The sequence below is a fragment of the Rutilus rutilus genome (genome assembly GCF_951802725.1).
Source record: "Rutilus rutilus genome assembly, chromosome: 23".
Taxonomy (NCBI): Eukaryota; Metazoa; Chordata; class Actinopteri; order Cypriniformes; family Leuciscidae; genus Rutilus; species Rutilus rutilus.
Window position 1 is genome coordinate 13,707,530 of NC_140233.1, and position 18,402 is coordinate 13,725,931.

The 18,402-nt window shown below is 38.8% G+C and overlaps 1 protein-coding gene across 1 annotated transcript in view; it reads right to left on the reverse strand.

Annotated features, from left to right (window-relative positions):
• Nucleotides 1-438: 438 nt before the first annotated feature.
• poc1b (POC1 centriolar protein B) overlaps nucleotides 439-18,402 on the reverse strand; it is a 32,267-nt gene continuing 14,303 nt past the window's right edge. Inside the window, exons 11-12 of the mRNA XM_084396295.1 lie at nucleotides 1,701-1,922; nucleotides 439-1,324 (exon numbers count right to left, since the gene is read on the reverse strand). Of these exons, the coding sequence (XP_084252421.1) occupies nucleotides 1,187-1,324; nucleotides 1,701-1,922 (360 nt within the window). The 3' untranslated portion in view covers nucleotides 439-1,186. The remainder of the gene's footprint in view (nucleotides 1,325-1,700; nucleotides 1,923-18,402) is intronic.

Below are 18,402 nucleotides of genomic sequence, written 5' to 3' on the forward strand. Positions count from 1 at the left end.
CAGCTTTCCAATGATATAAGACACTTGAGTCTACGACATACGGTCTAGGGGTTATGAGCAGTTTCACGCTTTTGGTCGCTATACCGCCACCTATGGGCCAATCGGAGTCATACTCTCTGAACCTTTCCTCGATTTTTGTAGTACCATCTGACAAAGTTTCAAGTCTCTAGGCCTTACGGTTTGGCCTGCACGATTCGTTTTACAAATCCTTACAATTACAATAGGGTTTCAGCATTTCATGCTTGAACCCCTAATTACAATTACAATAGGGTTTCAGCACTTCGTGCTTGAACCCCTAATAATATTAAGTTATCAAGCACTTCACAATTTAAAAAGAGATTAATCCTTATTAAAACTAAAAATGAGCAGTGAGTGATTTTCTCTGTCTTTTGTTCTTTGATTTACATAAATGAAAGACATCACAGCCACAGGTTTATTAGTCTGCTGTCACTTTAAGATCTGAAGCGCATGATGCAGATCTGACCCAATCAATAATTTCATGATTTGTTTTCACTGCTGTTGGATGCATTGTTTTTATGTAAGACTGTTGTGAAGACTTAAGCAGAGCTGCTGCACACAGACGGATGCGGTACACAAAGCAAACAAGCACCGCTTGGCCTTCTGTCGATTGGCTCCCTGCTTCCGTCTGACCTCCAGCCAGAGGAAAGCCACAAGGCTGCGGCTGATTGAGAAAGAGTAAACAAGACTGCGAGTGTCTCTGAGGACACTTACTCAGTCTCTCTCTCTTACATACACATGCACAAGCCATTCATGCTGCCTGGGACACAATCGCATCAAAGACTCGAGCTGTAATTCATTCATAATGGTTTATATTTACATAATACATGCAGCAGACACAAACCGCTTTGGATACAGTAAAAATCTGTGCATGTATGTCTATTCTTTCAGTCTCTTCCCTCGCTGCTGTCAAAACATGACTGGGATGTTGTCTTAGCTGCAGCTGTCCTTTTAAACACGACATTTTTTTGGGTGAGACTGCTGTACGATCCTTTCAGTCTTTTCATCTTGTGTCCTTTTTTTCTCATTGTTAAGTCCAATGTCCTCATTTGGAATGACACAGCTGGATGTCTTTAAGCTAAAATGAAAAAAGAATAAGGGATTTGGTCCCCCTCTGCAGGCCAGAGGAAGTTACCATTGAAGTGAGGACCACTGGGGTTGGGATCCCTCACACAGAGGATCCCTCGGTTTCCTCGTCAGATCGGTCCACTTCTTGTGTCTGTTGCAAAAGCAGGACCTGGTTGTCTAGGCATGTCCTCAGTTTGTCTTCGGTCAGCGTAAGACGCTCCTCAAGGACAGCAACGGTCTGAGATATGAAAACCAACAGTTTAAGGCACGATCACAGTAGCGACATTTCGTGGACAAAACGGGTCTATTGCCATTAATGTAGCTATTTATGAATCACTGCTCACACAGAAGTCACTTTCTGTTGGGCAACACAGAAAATCTGCGTGACCAACTTAAATTTGAGGAAATCTTTCACCCTCACACGAAATTCCCCATTGCATGGATTCCTAATGAAATTACTTGATTTTACCCGCAAAAATGGTCAAACAACAGTAAATATGACCTTATCTTTAAACAAATTTCAGATTTGACTAGGAAAAACAAGCTGATTTGCTGGGTAGATCTAGACAAAATAGCACTATTCAACAGACTTAGATGAGCTAAAAGCAGTTCACCTGGGTCAGGATGTCCAACTGCTGCACAATGTTCTCCAGAGTGCTAGTAAGGTTTGATGGGATACCCAAGTGCTCCGCTGCAGATGCTGTCATGCCACCGGAAAACCTTTCTTCTTCATCCTCCCCTACTTTGGGTCGATTATGAGTCCGAGCTGGACCTGAGTCACGACCTGAGATGTGCTGATCTCTGCTGCTTGTGCCAATATCATGGCTCCTTACATCCTGAGGAATTAGGACACCAAAATTAAAAGTTCTGTTATAATTTTTTCACCCTTATATCATTCCAAACCTGTTTGACTTTCTTTCTTGTGCAGAACACAAAAGGGATGTTTAGCAGAATGTACCAGGTGCTTATTTCCAATGAAACAATCAACAAACAACATAAAAGTAGATAACATTTTGGTCATTTCCTCACTCAGAGCTATTTTATGGCTTCATAAGACTTCACAAAGACTACTTTTATGGTCCTTTTTTTTTTTTGGAGCTTGAAAGAAACAATCCCTATTCACTTTCATAAGGGGATTTTGCACCGGAGGAACCTTTTCATAGTTCCTATAAATAATGGTGTTTTTGGCGTGTTCGCACCGCAGGAACTGGGAATGATTTTAGATATAGAAACTCCTTTTTGGGGTACTAAATTAGGTCCTACTTCAGAGTTCAGAGTTCACAATATGAACTACCAGTGATGTAAGTGTACGCTGATTGGCCAAATGCATGCAAAACACTGGCACCCGCCATTTAAAAAAAAAAACATGTAAACACACAGTTTATAGCATTATTTAATCCACGAACATGGAAAACAGAGCAATAGAACAGAAGGACAGACGACCGCTGAGGAAATCCAACACTATTTTGAAGGAACCAAGCGAAACAGAGTTTTTTCTCCTCAGCTAGCAACATTGGCCACAAGGCAAATGCTATAATACTTTTTCGCTAATTAAACATCAGTGTTGGTCATTGATTTTGGCCCCCAAATTTTTTTTTATCATACAGGTTTGGAATGAAATGAGGTTGAGTAAATGGTTAAAATTTTCAGGTTCATTGTCATAGACAAATTAGTTGAACGTGAAAAAAATGCACCACATCACAGTCATCTTTTTGCTAACAATACATGATAGAAACACAGAAATCAGTACATGGGCCTCTGACCCTATAATGCATACAACCAAAATCTTGAACAGAACAGAGAGACAAAGCGAGGAGGAGGAGGGGAGGGTCATACATTCCTGCCCTAATGCAGGAAGAAAATCGATTGCAGACCCTTACTTCCTGTGCAGCGTCCTGACTTCAAAGCTCAGGCCTGAGAGACAGCATCACGGCCTAGGAAGGGAGGGTAGGAGGTGAACAAAGCTGTCAGTGTGTTGAAGGGTTGGTTCTGGGGTCCTCCGGCACCCACCAGCCACATCTGGAAAACATCTGCTAGCCTCATTTACACGCTTCACGCTCAGACCTCGATCATGCTACGCTCCAAACCTAGTATCTTCTTCCGTGTGTGTTTAGTTTCTCTATCCTAGTGGAAAACAGCCCTTGGAAAATGCCGTCTGTGCTAGTAGCAGTGTCTCATTTGTGAAAATGACGGAGGTAAGGTGTCTACATGTACGAATGACATAACGGTTCAAACCAGGAAAAAAGTTCCAGCTCAGATTCCTCTAAATAGGGGCCTTTGCACCGGGTAGTTATAGAAACTAAGTTACAGGAACTAGTTACCAAAGCAGTCCTCCTAGAACTAAATGTTCCATCCATTTTCCTGGTTGCATTCGCACCGCCAGTTGGAACTTTCAAGTCATATAAGCCATCACTTATGTCCTGCCTCTTTGGATGTTGTGCAGGACTTTTATTTTGATGGTGCTGAGAACGGCTTAGCCAGAGCCTGAGCACACATCTCACATTCTCTGTCTTCATTAGTTTACGATCTGTTTAACAGTCCTACCTAAAACGTTACAGTATTAGTTAGAACTGTTAAACAAAGAAAGTAAATGGTATACAAAAAAGTATTATAGCATTTGCCCAATATAGTTGATGCCCAATGTTGTTAGCTGAGCAGAAATATTTAATCATGTTTCACTTGGTCCCTTCAAAGTCACGTTGGATTTCCTCCTTAGCATAAAGGTTGATAAGTGCCTATACTTTGGCGTCGGTCCATCTATCACCATTTCCATGTTCGCTGAGTAAATATATAGGCTATAAACTTACACTTACACAGACCCTACTCTGAAGAAGGAGCTAGTTTAGTTTCCCCAAAAGTCTTTCCTACTAAAATCGTTCCCAGTATCTGCGCTGCGAACACGACAAAAAGCGGGTACTTCCGCCATTTGTTACAGTATCTATGAAAATGTTAATCTTGAGCGAAAACCCCTAATGATTCTAGTTCCCTAATAGCTCCATTAAAATGTATTTGATTTTGAAAGAATTGAGGCAGATGAATGTGAGCTTCCTGGGGCGGGGTTTAAGCAGACTTAATGATTGGAGAAGTCCGGTATATGTCACCAGAAAGACGACTGTTGTTTCACCGGAAGATGATATCACAAGTAATGATATTATGATTATAAATTATGACGTAAAAAAAAAAAAAAAAAAAGAATTAATAATTAAAAAAATAAAACATGTATGGATGAATGGTCTACAATAAGATCAATCATTTAGAAATCGATAGGGTGCTATTAAAAACAAAAGTTTACTTGAATTTTTTTTAATAAGAATACTTTCTTTTTATTATAAAATACTTCACACAAAGCTAATAATGTGCATCTTTAACTACACATTGCAATATGAACAACCAGTGAGTCTTACAATAGTAAGCTGTATGCGTTCGATTCACAAAAAAAAAAAACACAATCATATATAGTTTATTGCACAAGAAAATTTATTTATCTGACTTTTCTGAGGTTTTCTAAGAAAAATCAGAGGCAACCTTTTCAAAGCAGAAACAGCTCTAACATTAGAGTTATCTCGTATTTCATGCTGTCATATCTAATCGCACATAACGCTGCCTTACCAAAGCAGAAAGGTCAGATTTGGCCTAGTGTTTCTTACTCAATGGGCTCAGGTTATGCAAGAGACTATCCTGTGTTGCAGGGTGAATGAGTGACCTCTTCTAGATTGCTTCACCAGTTGCCATGACAACAGGGGTACCTGGGGTTGCTCGCAAAGAGTTACACTCATTCTGTTCCCTTGGTGACAGTGTAAGCGATATGTGAACTGACTTCAATCTTTCCTGGACCGTTCCGAGAACGCGCACCTTATTAACAACTGTTGTGTTCAATCCAACACGGTGTTGCAGTCTGAAGTTTGAAGTGGGCACAGGTGGGTCATTACAGTTTGAACATATTCATTCAGCTCTGAGACCGAGGGTCTTTATGCCAGCGCAGATATAATTTATGTCAACAGGCTTGCTGGCCGCTAAGCAGGTACTTCACTAGGCCATTGGGAATATTTATGAGCTCCCTAAACAACACCGAAAACCCCCCAACAACCCTTTGAAATATCACTGCGTTCCTCATTGAACACCTGGGAAATGGAGCATAATGACTGGATACTTGACAAGATCAGAGCAGCCGTTGAAGTCGTGTCTGGTCGTCTACTCATTAAGAAATGGGAAGACACCTTCTCAACGGCCCCCTCACAACAATATCGGCTCCTCATTAGCGCTAATATTAGAACGATGTGTCCGTGCCAGTGCGAGAAATGTCAAATGTCCTTCATTTGCAGAAGCGTATGCTTGTTCTCAAGGATAGGCACTGAAAGTCCCAAAACGGTTATTTTTTATTTTTTAAAAAGATAAGCACCCCTTCTCACTGCCACTAAACCACTCACTGATCTGGTCTTGTGACAGAAGATATTTCCTTGTCACAGGATGCCATGTAATGCCATTAAAGTGAGCTCTCTTGTACAAGGAAATCCTTATTAAGATCAAGGAAGGAGGCATTAGCTCTTTGACCTGCAAGCCTCTTTATACCCCAATATCTCCAAATCTTTTTCTTTCGACAGTCTTTCTATGGATCAGAGGCTGGTTTCTGCTGTGTGAAGTGTCTTCTAAAGGCTGGCTATAATGGGGTTTAAGCTAGTATCTGGCTCCAGAACTCAATAAGACTCAATTTTGAGACTCAACTGAGACTCTGAAACAACTGAAAGGGAATGGGAAAAATAAAAGAGCAATTTTAGATTCATAACCTTTTAAAATAATGCTGAAAAAGTATTCATTGCTTTTAAGTGAATGGTCTTCCATATATATAAAGTCGCTGTTTGGATTTAAATGGGCAAATGCTTAAGAGTCAATGATTGGATCATTATTGCAGTAATTATTATTGCAATATTTCATGTTATATGTTTGGCATCAGTTCTTCTAACCCTAAGCATGAAATTGATTTTTTTCATGTTATATGTTTGGCATCAGTTCTTCTAACCCTAAGCATGAAATTGATTTTTTTGCACATGAATCCAGACCTTAAATTCATTGAAAGTCTTTGGGATGTGCTGGAGGAGACTTTACAGAGTGCTTGACTCTTGGATTGTCAATACATGATCATGGCCAAAAATTTATGCACCTCTTGATGGAAATAACAAGAGTCAAGCAACCAGTAAAGTCTACTCCAGCACATCTTCATGCTTCCTCCTAACCATTCTTTCACAATTTGAGCCTGATGCATCTTGATATTGTCCATCCTGGAATATGGCCATGATGTGTCTTCTTACGTGGTTGTTTAAGAAATCAAAAGCTACACACCATCAATTAGGGTTAGAAGAACTGTTGCCAAATGTATAACATGCTAGAAACATAATAATCACTGCAATAATGATCCAATCATAGACTCTTAAGCATTTGCCTATTTAAATCCAAACAGACACACACACACACACACAAAAATAGACTTGTGAATGATAAGCATTACTGTCTGGACAGTTCATTACAGTTAAAAATCCCTGCACCGCTATGTCATGTTATCATATTTGCACATGTCCTACTTCACTGATTTCGATGACGGCTATTTTTTGCAAGCCAAGCCTGACTTCTTTATTATATGGTGTATTTGACCCTCACGCTGGCTGGCCTAGTGGAAAAGTGAAACCAACACTTGTCACTCTGAATGTAGGCCATATCCTGTCAGGGGACCAAAACCACAGCTGTCTGCAGTACCATGAGCTTCACATAGAAGGTCAGGTTATGGGTGAAGCCCAAAGAGGACCTGCTTTTGCTTTGGTGTGTATCGGTGCTCAGGAAATGGGCTTTGAAATGGGTCTTTGTCCCGAAATGAGAAACACACACTTTCGAGACGAACAAACACATGCATGTACACGCAAAACCTGACCCTGGGCTTCAAAAGCAAAGCTGTTTGGTTAGTTTTCTAGATGAAAAGAAGTACTGAAAAACTGGAATATCAGAGATGGCTCCTGCACGCTATGGTAGGGGAAGCAGACGCTTCCTTTTTCCCTCTCCGTCTGTTCTCGTATCAAACCACCATTCGCTCGCCCACACGTTGGCTTCAGGGAAGATAAATATCCGTTTTCAGAGATACCACAAAACTGCAGCATTTTATAACCAGCTATGTGACTAAGTGGTTATGTCACATTTCGATTGTGACTGAAGTGTACGCCCTCATCGGGAACAACACAACCAAACACAGCAATAAAACCTGCAGATCGCTGTCAGTACCCTCTCATCTGCTCTTCATGAGCCGTGTTCACAATGAGTGCCGATACCGCCAGTGACCTGAAACCACTAAATGCCAAGTCCACAGGATATGATATAACTCGATTATGCAAACCAGGATGCACTGAATAAATGTATCTGGAATAAAAAGAATGGATTTAAAAACAATCAGACTGAATGGGGATTCTTTGTAATTCATTCAATTAGAATCAAAAGCATAAATTCGACTGGTGGAACTCAAATCAGAAGCCCTCGTTTGAAGAAAATGGGGGATCCCTCCACAAAAAGGGTAAAGAGGGATGACGAATGCTGTGTTCTGACCCAATTCCTATTGGAGGCACAGTTTCAGATCCCACAGACTGGAGGAGTCATCAGGCGCATTCACGCTCACACACACACCTAAATGGTTCCAAACGCCCCAAAAATCACAAAACCGAAACGTATGGAAAATTAAAACAATGTGTCCTGTGTATGAAGGAGGGCAACGTGTCGTTGTGGTGAGTGGGCAATGAGTAGGTCGGGTGACGCAGATATGACGGAAGACGCTCATTCCATCACATCTTGAACATTAAAAGCACATTAATAACCTAGTAGTATCTTTTTAATACAGGTAAATATTATTATAATTTTAAAATGAAATTTCCTGTGAATAAAAGCTTTTTAGCAGCCATTACTGCAGTCTTCAGGGTCAAATGATCCTTCAGAAATCAATCTAATATGCTGATTTAGAAAATAGGAACAGGAAAAAAAAGATGACAAGAATTTTGTAATCGACAAAGTTCTCGGAAACCATGTCCATCATTTCCCCATCAAGCACATTGTACAACTTTCAAACACCTCCATTCATTTTTCACTCAAGTGCCTGTGACTCCCGGTACTCGGCAGAGTCGTGATGGAAAAATTCAGCATTAAATGACCTTGCGAGAGCGACCGAAGTTCGCTGCCTGAAACGCTTGTTTTGTCTGGAACGCAGCTCCTTTTGTTATTTTTTGCGCCCTGTTGCCAGGAATGCAGGCAAGGTTAAACATACAGGCTTCATTGTAGGTGGTAGTGGTGTCAACTGAGGATGTGTAGGAGGAAATTTAGCCTCTCGGAGTAGGCAAAGATGAGTCACAGTGAGAAAACTGAAGGTTAAGTCTTGAAGGTACAGTTTATGCACTATTTTAATTCATTATAACATAGACAAACAGAAATTCGTTTACTATCCTCGGGTAAAATGCTACTTTAGGAGTGGATAAATATATCGAACTTAAAAACAGGCTTAGCAATAGCATGACACAAAGTCAGCCTCAGTGTTGGGATTAAAAGAAAAAGAAGCTAGCTAAGCTACCAACTATTCAAAAGTAAAAATTTATTTACACAAAGTAGCTACACTGGGAAAAAAAATTGGTGTAGAAACAATTTTCACTCCGAAATTGCAAGGAAATTTCATAGACAATTGAGTGACGCTGATATGACGTAAAATCCCAGACGACTAATTCGCCAGTAGTTCCCTCAAGATTTTCCTATGGGTTTTTATACATCAGTTGATGAAACTAGGATGTTTTGTTCTACAACAGATATTGAAAATGCAAATTTTGAAGCTATTATGTTAATAAAAAAAATAAATAAAAAAAACCCTGTATGTTTCTAATAAGTAACTAGATGAGAAAATTTGGGGTGTCTAAGTATGTTTACCACAGACCTTATTTTAATCATAAATTGAAAAGCCCCATTATAAAAACCCATAGGACAATCTCAAATGAACCAGTGGCAAATTAGTCTTCTGGGTAAACCGCAAACAACACACTTAATTAAATGTGAAATTTTGAAAACTGAAATAGTATTTTCTTGTAAAATGTACTTAAATAATCTTTATTTAAAAGTCAGAAAAATCTATTTTTACAGTCTAGGTACAGTATAAACTACAAGACAAAAGAAATACTACATACTAAATGTTACATTTAAGCTAAAAAAAAAAAAAAAAAAAGTCTAATTTCTTATAAAACAGTCTGAATGATTCAGACTTAGTGATTCAGACTTTTTTTCCGAACTTGTTTGAAATAACCGACTCAAAAGAGTGATTCACTCACAAATCAGTTGTTGACAGAAAATACAAGATATACGACTTGATTGCTGAAATACCGTCTCTGAAAACGTTACATTATAGCAACATTTTCAATACTCCCCCGCTATATAATCAACACAATAAAAATAAAAAAATCAGTAGAGAAGGCAAGTTCAGTGTAAAGTCTAAACTCTACAATCCAAATATAATGTACGGCAGAGAAAAGTGTGTGTTTGGCTCAGATCAGCTCACTGTGGAGCTGCTCGTAGCAGATACAAATTGATGCCCGTTGTGGCAGCCGTAATGTTTCTAAGCAGGAAACCATTAACATGGCATTACGCGGCGGATGGAGGGCAGGAAATTAAATTCGGCTGTCTTTGAGTAACTGATGTCACAGTTCTCCCTGTGGGTAATTGATTATTGCTGCCTTCCGCTGGCTAAGAGCACCCTGGATGTGGGTCATGCAGGGATGAGGAAAACAGAGTGGTATGGTGAGTTTGAGTCAGAATGATTCGTTCACCAATCAGGCTGATTCAGTTCTTGAGTTCAACTCACTGATTCAATCTGATTCCAGCTGTCTGATTCAAATCTGCTCCTGCGAAGCTGATGGCCTTGAGAAAAATATGGCACTCAAGTCTCATTGACTACTTTTATGATACTTTCAGCTCCCTGTACTATACTTCCTTCCCTGTCACCCTATCTCACTTCTGTTGCAATCTGTCAAGAAGCCAAACAGAAAAAAGGGATAAGGAGGTCATGTTAGTTGAGTTAGCGAAATCACAAAATAAAGTAAAATCAAACATGTCTATGATAAAATAAACAAATACATAAACATACTGAATTATAATAAAATTTTAAATAAAATTGATTATAATTTGTAATAAATTAAAACATATATTATACATATACTGTAAGCATATTTGGATTTTATAGACCTCCAAACCATTTATAGAAAAACTTGGTTATGAGCAAACACATGCTGACAATCATAACACATATCTGCCAGGCTGCATAAGCAAGATGAGAAGAGAAAAAAAAAAAAAAACTGGCAAAGTCCAACGGCATTGGAAATCCAAAACTGCAATAAAAAAACACAAGCTGCCCAATGAACACTAAAGCACCATGCTTATCTTGGCTTTTATGCACAACCATACTGATCTTACAGCCAATGATTAACGCCAGGGTCAACAGCACTGACTGTAAAAGCTTTGCTATCAGCAGGAGATATCACGCCGCCAACTGACACCTCATTGAGACGTGTTGGATCCAACCCCCATTGACAAACTGTTCACACCAAGAGAGTCCACATCCTCTCTTTTGCTTGTTGTGGCTTCATAATCAAATGCTCTTTTAGGTGTGGGAGAAAAAAAGATAAGAAAACACTTGCACAAGGTTAAATGAGAACATGATGTACTACCATGCCGTAAAAATGTTTGACACATAAAGGCCGTGTGCTGTACATGTGGCAAGTTGTGCAATCGTAAGTGACATTGGGAGATTTGATGGTGTTAATAGAGTTGTCATATAAAACTCTCATAAAATGTGTGAAAAGAAAGTGGGATTAACATTATATGACATGCAAGTGGGTGACTGTCAGTTGCATTACGATGAAAGTGGCCAGCATTGTTTAATTTGGGCTGGACGTGACAGACTATGGTCCTATGTTCGATAGTTCTACCCAATGCTCCTTTTCCTAATTTCAATGCTATCCACTTTTCAATTATCCAATTTTTTTATCAATTATAAATAAAATTAAATAAAAAAATACAAATAATCAATGTTAATGAAAAAAAGTATATGTTTATATTAAATTTTTTTTTTTTTTTAAACTAATTCATAAAAAAATAAATGTTACATATAATTTAATTATATGTAATATATTATATATAATGATAATTATATAAAACAGGATATAAAGTTGAATTACTTTGACTAGGTGTTTAAAAAACACACAGCTAATAGTACAAGATGCTGCAAATTAAATATAATAATAGAAACAATTGACACACATTGTGTAATTCAAATAGTTATTTTTTTCTTCTTTTTTCTAACATTTTGTCCCAACCTGTCGCCATCCTCACTGCACTTCCACTTATTTTAAGATGCGGCCAGCACATTTGTTTCCGATCTCACCCCCTCCTCTTCTAGTTCTTCCTCTCTCTCAATCACCCACTTCTGCTTAAATGTTTTTATTCTCTTGCTCAACGGCGAATGTGCACAACTGTGGTTCAGACAGAGCCAGAATACTGTGGATTTTCCATTTAAGAGTGGGACACTGTTAGAAATGACCTGGTCCAAAGCCCATGGTCTCTGCAATGATCCAAATGCATTTGAATTACAGCAGAACATTGCGATTAGAAAGGCACTACCCGCTGTTCACAAAATCATGACATGCTGGTGCTGAAAAGAGATGAGTTGGTGCACCTCAAATGCTATCAGATGTGAACTCAAGAACTACTGCTGTGAGGTAGAATGCTGAACGCTAAATTGGAAAATGGGTTGGAAAAGGAACAGATGCTGAGCGGTGGCCCCTGTGTTTAAGGTGTACTTGAGTGGCAATTATTGGAGAATTGTTGGTATCAAATGACTTGCTTATAAATGCTGCTGATAATACATTAACAATACATTATTTTCAAAAGTGTATCTGGAGAAGATACAAAATCTTTTTATTTCACTTCAGATCTCGCATGCGTTTTGACCCCTCGAGGAAAAAATGTAAGTTTTACAAGTTACTGACCAAAAAAAGAAAATAACACATTTAGTCCTGGTTTGCTTAGCATTCACACAGTCATTTTTAACATCAAATCTAAAGATAAAAAAAATGTTGTTTTTTTATGACATATGTTTACAGACGGAACTTGTCGAACATCCAAAACAATGCTGTGCACTGGGCTAAATGCGCTCACCGTATGTACGTACATATGATGGAGCTGACAACTCGTGAAAGGCTTATAAAATGTGTAAAGGAGTCGAAACAGCAGCAGGAATCCCTCCGTCACACACACACACGAAGATCTGCTGCAAGGAGACGTGGTTCTGATGCCTGTACCGAACTGTGATGGGCAACATCGCGACTATGGCGATAAAAACAGGTAGGGCCTATGCTTGAGCATTCTTTCCTTTTTGGGTCATATCTTGTGACATCATGTCCTGTTTTTTGTTCGTTTACATGTCTTTGGTCTGTGTTGCGTTCATATTACACCAGAGATTTTTTTGGAAGCATCTTTTCAGCGATCTCGGTCCACTCGTTTGCTGTCAACCAGGGTTCGGATGGCAGCGTTCACATTTATTCAAATGAACCGCACTAACAGAGCAATCGCACCAGTTTGTTTAATCGTACCAAACATGCCAAGTGCTTAATGTCTTCTGGGTGTTTCTTAGTTTCAGACTAGTCGGTTGCAAAAAATAAAATTAGTCGTATCGTGCACCCCTAGCTGTTGCCCTATTGTAGGTACCTTCGAATAATTAGCAATTTATGATATTCAGAAGGGAAAACAATTTAATTATCTGAGAAATTCATTCAAATTCATTATTATGTAGTCTTCATATTTACTATGGACTACAGATTTGTTCTTGCACTTTCTCGCCTGCTTGTTTTTCTGTTCCCCGCTGAGTTGAATACTGGCAGACGGGCGGCGTCCCTCGCAAGAGTCTGTCAGGCGTCTTTTAGTATCATTAACCTATTTTAAATCCGCTTTCAAAGAATTATCCACTTTTAAAATATTTACCCCTCTCTGCGACACATGCCAAACGACGCACTCAGCAGGCATGGAAATAAATCATTTCCGTATTACAGTGCTTAATACATAAAACAAACAAGTAGAACAGGCGGAAACGTCCTAAGCATGAGCCAGTAATGAGTACCAAATGCTGCATTTAATCTGCAAATCAACGGATCAAAAACACATACAAGATTCCCTAATTTTTAATCCCTTTTCTCAAAAGCAGAGCGGAGCAGAAAGTGTCTTAGTATGTATTCCTCGCTATTTCCAGCTTATAAGCTTGCAGCACTGCAGCAAAGAGTGCGGACAGAGTGAAAGTTCAGCAGTTTGATTGACAGCTACAGCAGCAGGTGGCACGGGGTCCAGCTGAGCCTGTGCCCTTCACCGAGCTCCGTCAGGAAGCCTCACTCTCAGCATGCCACCTCTCAACTCCACCGTTACTCCCTAAACCGGACGGACAGAACCTTCACGTCAAATCAGCCTGAGAGCTACATGGGCTGGCGACTCTGTTGCTCCTAAGAAACACTGTTCCACAAGGCTGATTCAAAAACTTTAATTAAACTGCCTTGAAAAAGCTTCTGATAACTAATATAGTACAGATATGTCATGCATCCCTACTTTTATAAGAGTATTGCTCTATTACTTTAGCAACATACTCTTTGTAAATCAAGGTAACCATCATAGTATCTCCAGAAGCTTCCCCACTAGATGCTCTCATTTTCCCCCGTGCCACTGGAGAAATGAGGCATTGATGAACAAGCAGAGGGGAGATGATATCAGTGGCGGGGAGTCTCAGAATAGTGTCACCATGTGAAAAAAGCCACAAGCTCGAGTGCAGCATATCTCTAGGTCAACCCCATAAAGCAGAATATCAAGGCTCCCCTGCGCTTCCTCTCATATGAGCCGGTGCCAGAGGCGGCAGATTAGTGAGAAGAGCTTCCTGTTGCTCTAAATAGGTATGACATCTGCAATTCAAATTGAAAATGTAAAACTACAGGTGCACTCTTCCACTTGCTGCTTGGTGTTGGTGTGTGTGTGTGTATAAATAAGGTTTTTAAAATGTATAATTGGAAAATCAAGGATATTCAATATGGACGTTGCTTTCTGTGAGCAATTCAGGTTCAATCGACAGGCCTTAGCATACAGCGAGATCTCATGCCTTCTCACTTTATCCCAGACTTACAAAGAGGCTATCTGTCTGGTTGTAAGCTGATGCAAGGTGTTGCTTAAGCAGCACGGCCAACAAACTAAAGTGAAACAGTGAAACCTTTTCATTCTAGTGCAAGCCGATTAGGCCATTCACAGAGAAATCACGCCTGTATTGGCCCCTTTCTTTGTGAGTTCCCACAATTTGATTCCTTAGAAAACCTATTAGTCCAAAGTTAACCTACATCTTTAGAGAAGTCTGCTCAAACTTTTGGCCTCAAGAGGCCTGTGCATTCCATTAATGTTACATTAAAAGCTAAAAAGTCACCTCTACGTTTTAAGTGAAGCTGAGAAACACAATTAAATGTATTCATAATAAAAAGACCAAACGACTGATCATGTTCTGACTTAAAGAACTAATGGCAGACTTCACTGTCTATCTGTTAACAACTGATATAAATTGATTTGGATTTGAAAATTTCTTTAGAATTAGGGTTGCAAAAACCACACTTTATCAGTTTACTTGTGTATATATATATATATATATATATATATATATATATATATATATATATATATATATATATAATTTTTTAATTTGAAGGGGGAGTATATTACATTTATCTCACCTAAATGTTTAATGTTGAATTAAATAGAAAAGTAGCACACATAAATACAACAGATTTTGTCAAATGATTATATATTATATATATATATACATACACACACACACACACATTGTTTTATATATATATTATTAATACTTTATATATATTGATATTTATATATTAGTAGTATAAATAGTGGTAGACGTAACAGTATTAATAATTATTATAATTTAAACATTATTTATATATTATTATTATTGCTGTTGTTATTAGCAGTAATAGTAGTGATGATGATGATGATGATGATGATGATGAGCTGCTAAGAATGAACCGTCATCTGAAAATGAGATGGAATCCTATTTTTTCCAGTGCCAGAGAGGATGTTAAAAACATGACACTTAAGCTCAGACTACGACATGCTTTTCTCAGAGGCTAAGTAGACAGCCCATCATTTTCCAGACAGGAGCAGATAGTAGCAGTGAAACCGGAACAGAGTTTTGGGCATCTCTGGGGTATCACATACACCTACTACTTGAAAGGTGTGAAACTAGTGGCTAATTTTATCCCTAGCCAAAAAAACACTGACATCGCTATTCCAAATGCTACAGTGATGGATATCAGTTAGGTGGGGGGAAAAACAGGAAGAGAAAATGGTGAGGCATGTCCAGAACGCATTGGAACTTGAGCTTCGAGCCTGACACCGGACCCCACTGCTGCTTCGAGGGGGTCAATGCAGGTCAAGAGAATGATGGGAAAGAGGAGCAGCAGGAGAAGAGGTGGATGTTTTCCAGTGTTGGCTTCGAAAAAATGTAGACGCACTTAGGTAAGTAAACATGAGAGAGTCTACAACGCCATTCCTCCACAATTCTTCCATCACCTACTTAAAGGTTAGGCTGAGGGCAAGCAGATCCCCCTTCTGATAAAGTGAGAGCAGCTGTTTACACTTGTGCTTTTGCATGGTAATACCGAAGGTTGTCAAGCAGTGGAGAACCATTACTGCAGTTCACCGGCAACGCAAGGCTTTTTATAGCAAGTCAATAAAATTATTCCAGCGTTAAAAGGGGATGCAGAAGACCAGAGTAGGCGTAAAACTACTTTTATCATTTTAATCTGATACTTACGACAATGACCACAACAGAACAATACAGGCAATAGAGGATTTCCCTGATCCAAAGTGAATTCAACAATGCAGTAATTTCAAATTCAAAGTGGCTCTTCCTGATTCAACTAGGGCTCCTGCTGAGTGATCTCCATAATGACTTCACTTACTTGTGGTCATCACTTGGCCTGATGACCCCTTTTTAACCCCAACAGTACTCCAGAACACCTGTTTTTGTTCCACCATGGGGAGGGGGTGCACTAATACAAAACAGTGATACACATTACATTTACTTTTAATCATTTAGCAGACGCCTTTATCCAAAGCGACTTAAAAATGAGGAGAGCAATAGAATTACAATTTTTGTATGTTGAGCTCAGTAAAAAAAGTTGTCAGGGCAAGTAGAAATCTAAATTACTGGCCAGAAGGAAAAGAAGTTGATTAGCATGCTAAACACAACATGTTAAAACACACTCAGGAAAGTCAGCATCTCTAAATTCATCCACCGCCACCACTGGATGACCATCCTGCCCATTCCTAGAACAATGGTAGAGTGGTAATTTGGAAGCATATAGTTTGTCTAGCCAGATTTAAGTAGTAATGATTACCTGTGTCTACACTTCATGCAATTTCCATTCCATCCCTCTAATATGTATATTGTATTGTATTTACATACGAACGACTTTTCCAAGTTAAGCCTAAACACATCTGGATAAGCAAAATTAAGAAAATGAGGGCTGTGTCAACTCTCCAAAACACAGAGAGAACATTGCAGGACATATGACTTCTGTCGTGCCAGTCAATGCTAGGGACACACATTCTGTAATTTGATTCTGGCTAATCCGATTGATTGATCCATGCAAAATCAGGGACATCAGCGAAGCGTTTGTTAAGCGTGTTTCCTAACTCATTGCCCTCACATGAGGTAGTCTGTAAATAGCACAAAGAGGAAGAGGCAGAGCGAGTGGGATGAAATCAGTCTTCATGGGAGATGTGGGGGAAGCAGAGGTGAAGCAAGCAACCAATTTCCCCCCCAGCAGCGACGCAGGTTTCTAAAAATACAATCATGCAATGTCCGACGAAGAAGAGATAATGAGATTTCAGAGGGCTGTACTGTCTGAATATGCTAACTCGAGGTCTGGAAGGTTGTCACGAACCAGGGGGTAAATGAAGATAAAAAGATATTAGAAACTGGAATGTTTGGTAGTTATGTTAAATTACCCAATCATTTCAAATTTTTTTAAACCATTAATAGTAAAATACTTGGTCTTTTTCTGATCTAGGAACATTGTTTTCTTCAAATGAGCCCCAGCTATTCAATGTGTTCGTGTATATTTGTGTGTTAGTGTTGTCAAAAATATTGATATTTCGATATGTATCGGTACTGAAATATCTGAAACGGTTCCAATACAAATTTTTTGCAGTGTCTTGTAAATCACCTGAAAATCTTAAATCCATGTTTATTTCATGTAAAGCCTCCCTGTTCTGTGTGTAAGCTATTGCAACTAGGGCTGGGTATCGTTCAAAAAATTTCGATACCAATACCAATACCAATACCAATACCGATACCTTGATTTCGATACCGGTTCCAAACAATACTTTTTTCGATACCAATTTTATGAAATCCATTTGAACAAGATTACATAACACATTACCTCAGAAAAACTTTGGTTTTATTTTTTCAGTTTGACTCATGCTCCTTAGCCAGTGCACAAGGAACACATTTCTTTTTATAAAGAGCTCATGCTCACCAAAGCTGAATTTGTTTGATACAGTAAAACTTGTAACATTGTGAAATAGTATTACAATTTAAAATCTTATTTGAATATATTTCAAAATGTAATTTATTCCTGTGACGTCAAAGCTGAATTTTCAAAATCATTACTTTTTTAAACAGTAACAGAAAACAGTTTGCGGCTTAATATTTTGGAAACTATGATAAACATTTTTCCATGATTCTTTGATGAATAAAAATTTCAAAAGAACAGCATTTATTTGAAACAGAAATCTTTTGTAACATTAAACATGTTTTAAGGTCATTTTTGATCACTTTAATGCATCCAATACTCAAAAAAAATTCTGACTAACCAACACATTTTTGAACGGCAGTGGACATTCAGTAGGTTATTATTGCAATATAAACAGAGTGATCAACAAGGTATTTCTTCATTTACCAGTCGAAGGCGAAGCAACTTTCTGCTCTTATGTTTACTCCTTGCACTGTCAAGGTCTTCATCATATTTGTCGTGGTACCGGTCTTTGCAGCAATTAATTTACCGCAAATACTGCATCGCGCTGTTGGCATCGAGCCTGGAGAAATGTACCCACACTTTTGATCGACTTTTCCACATCTTTAGGGTATTTTGTGTGTGTGTGTGTGTGTGTGTGTGTGTGTGTGTGTGTGTGTGTGTGTGTGTGTGTGTGTTCGCGTCT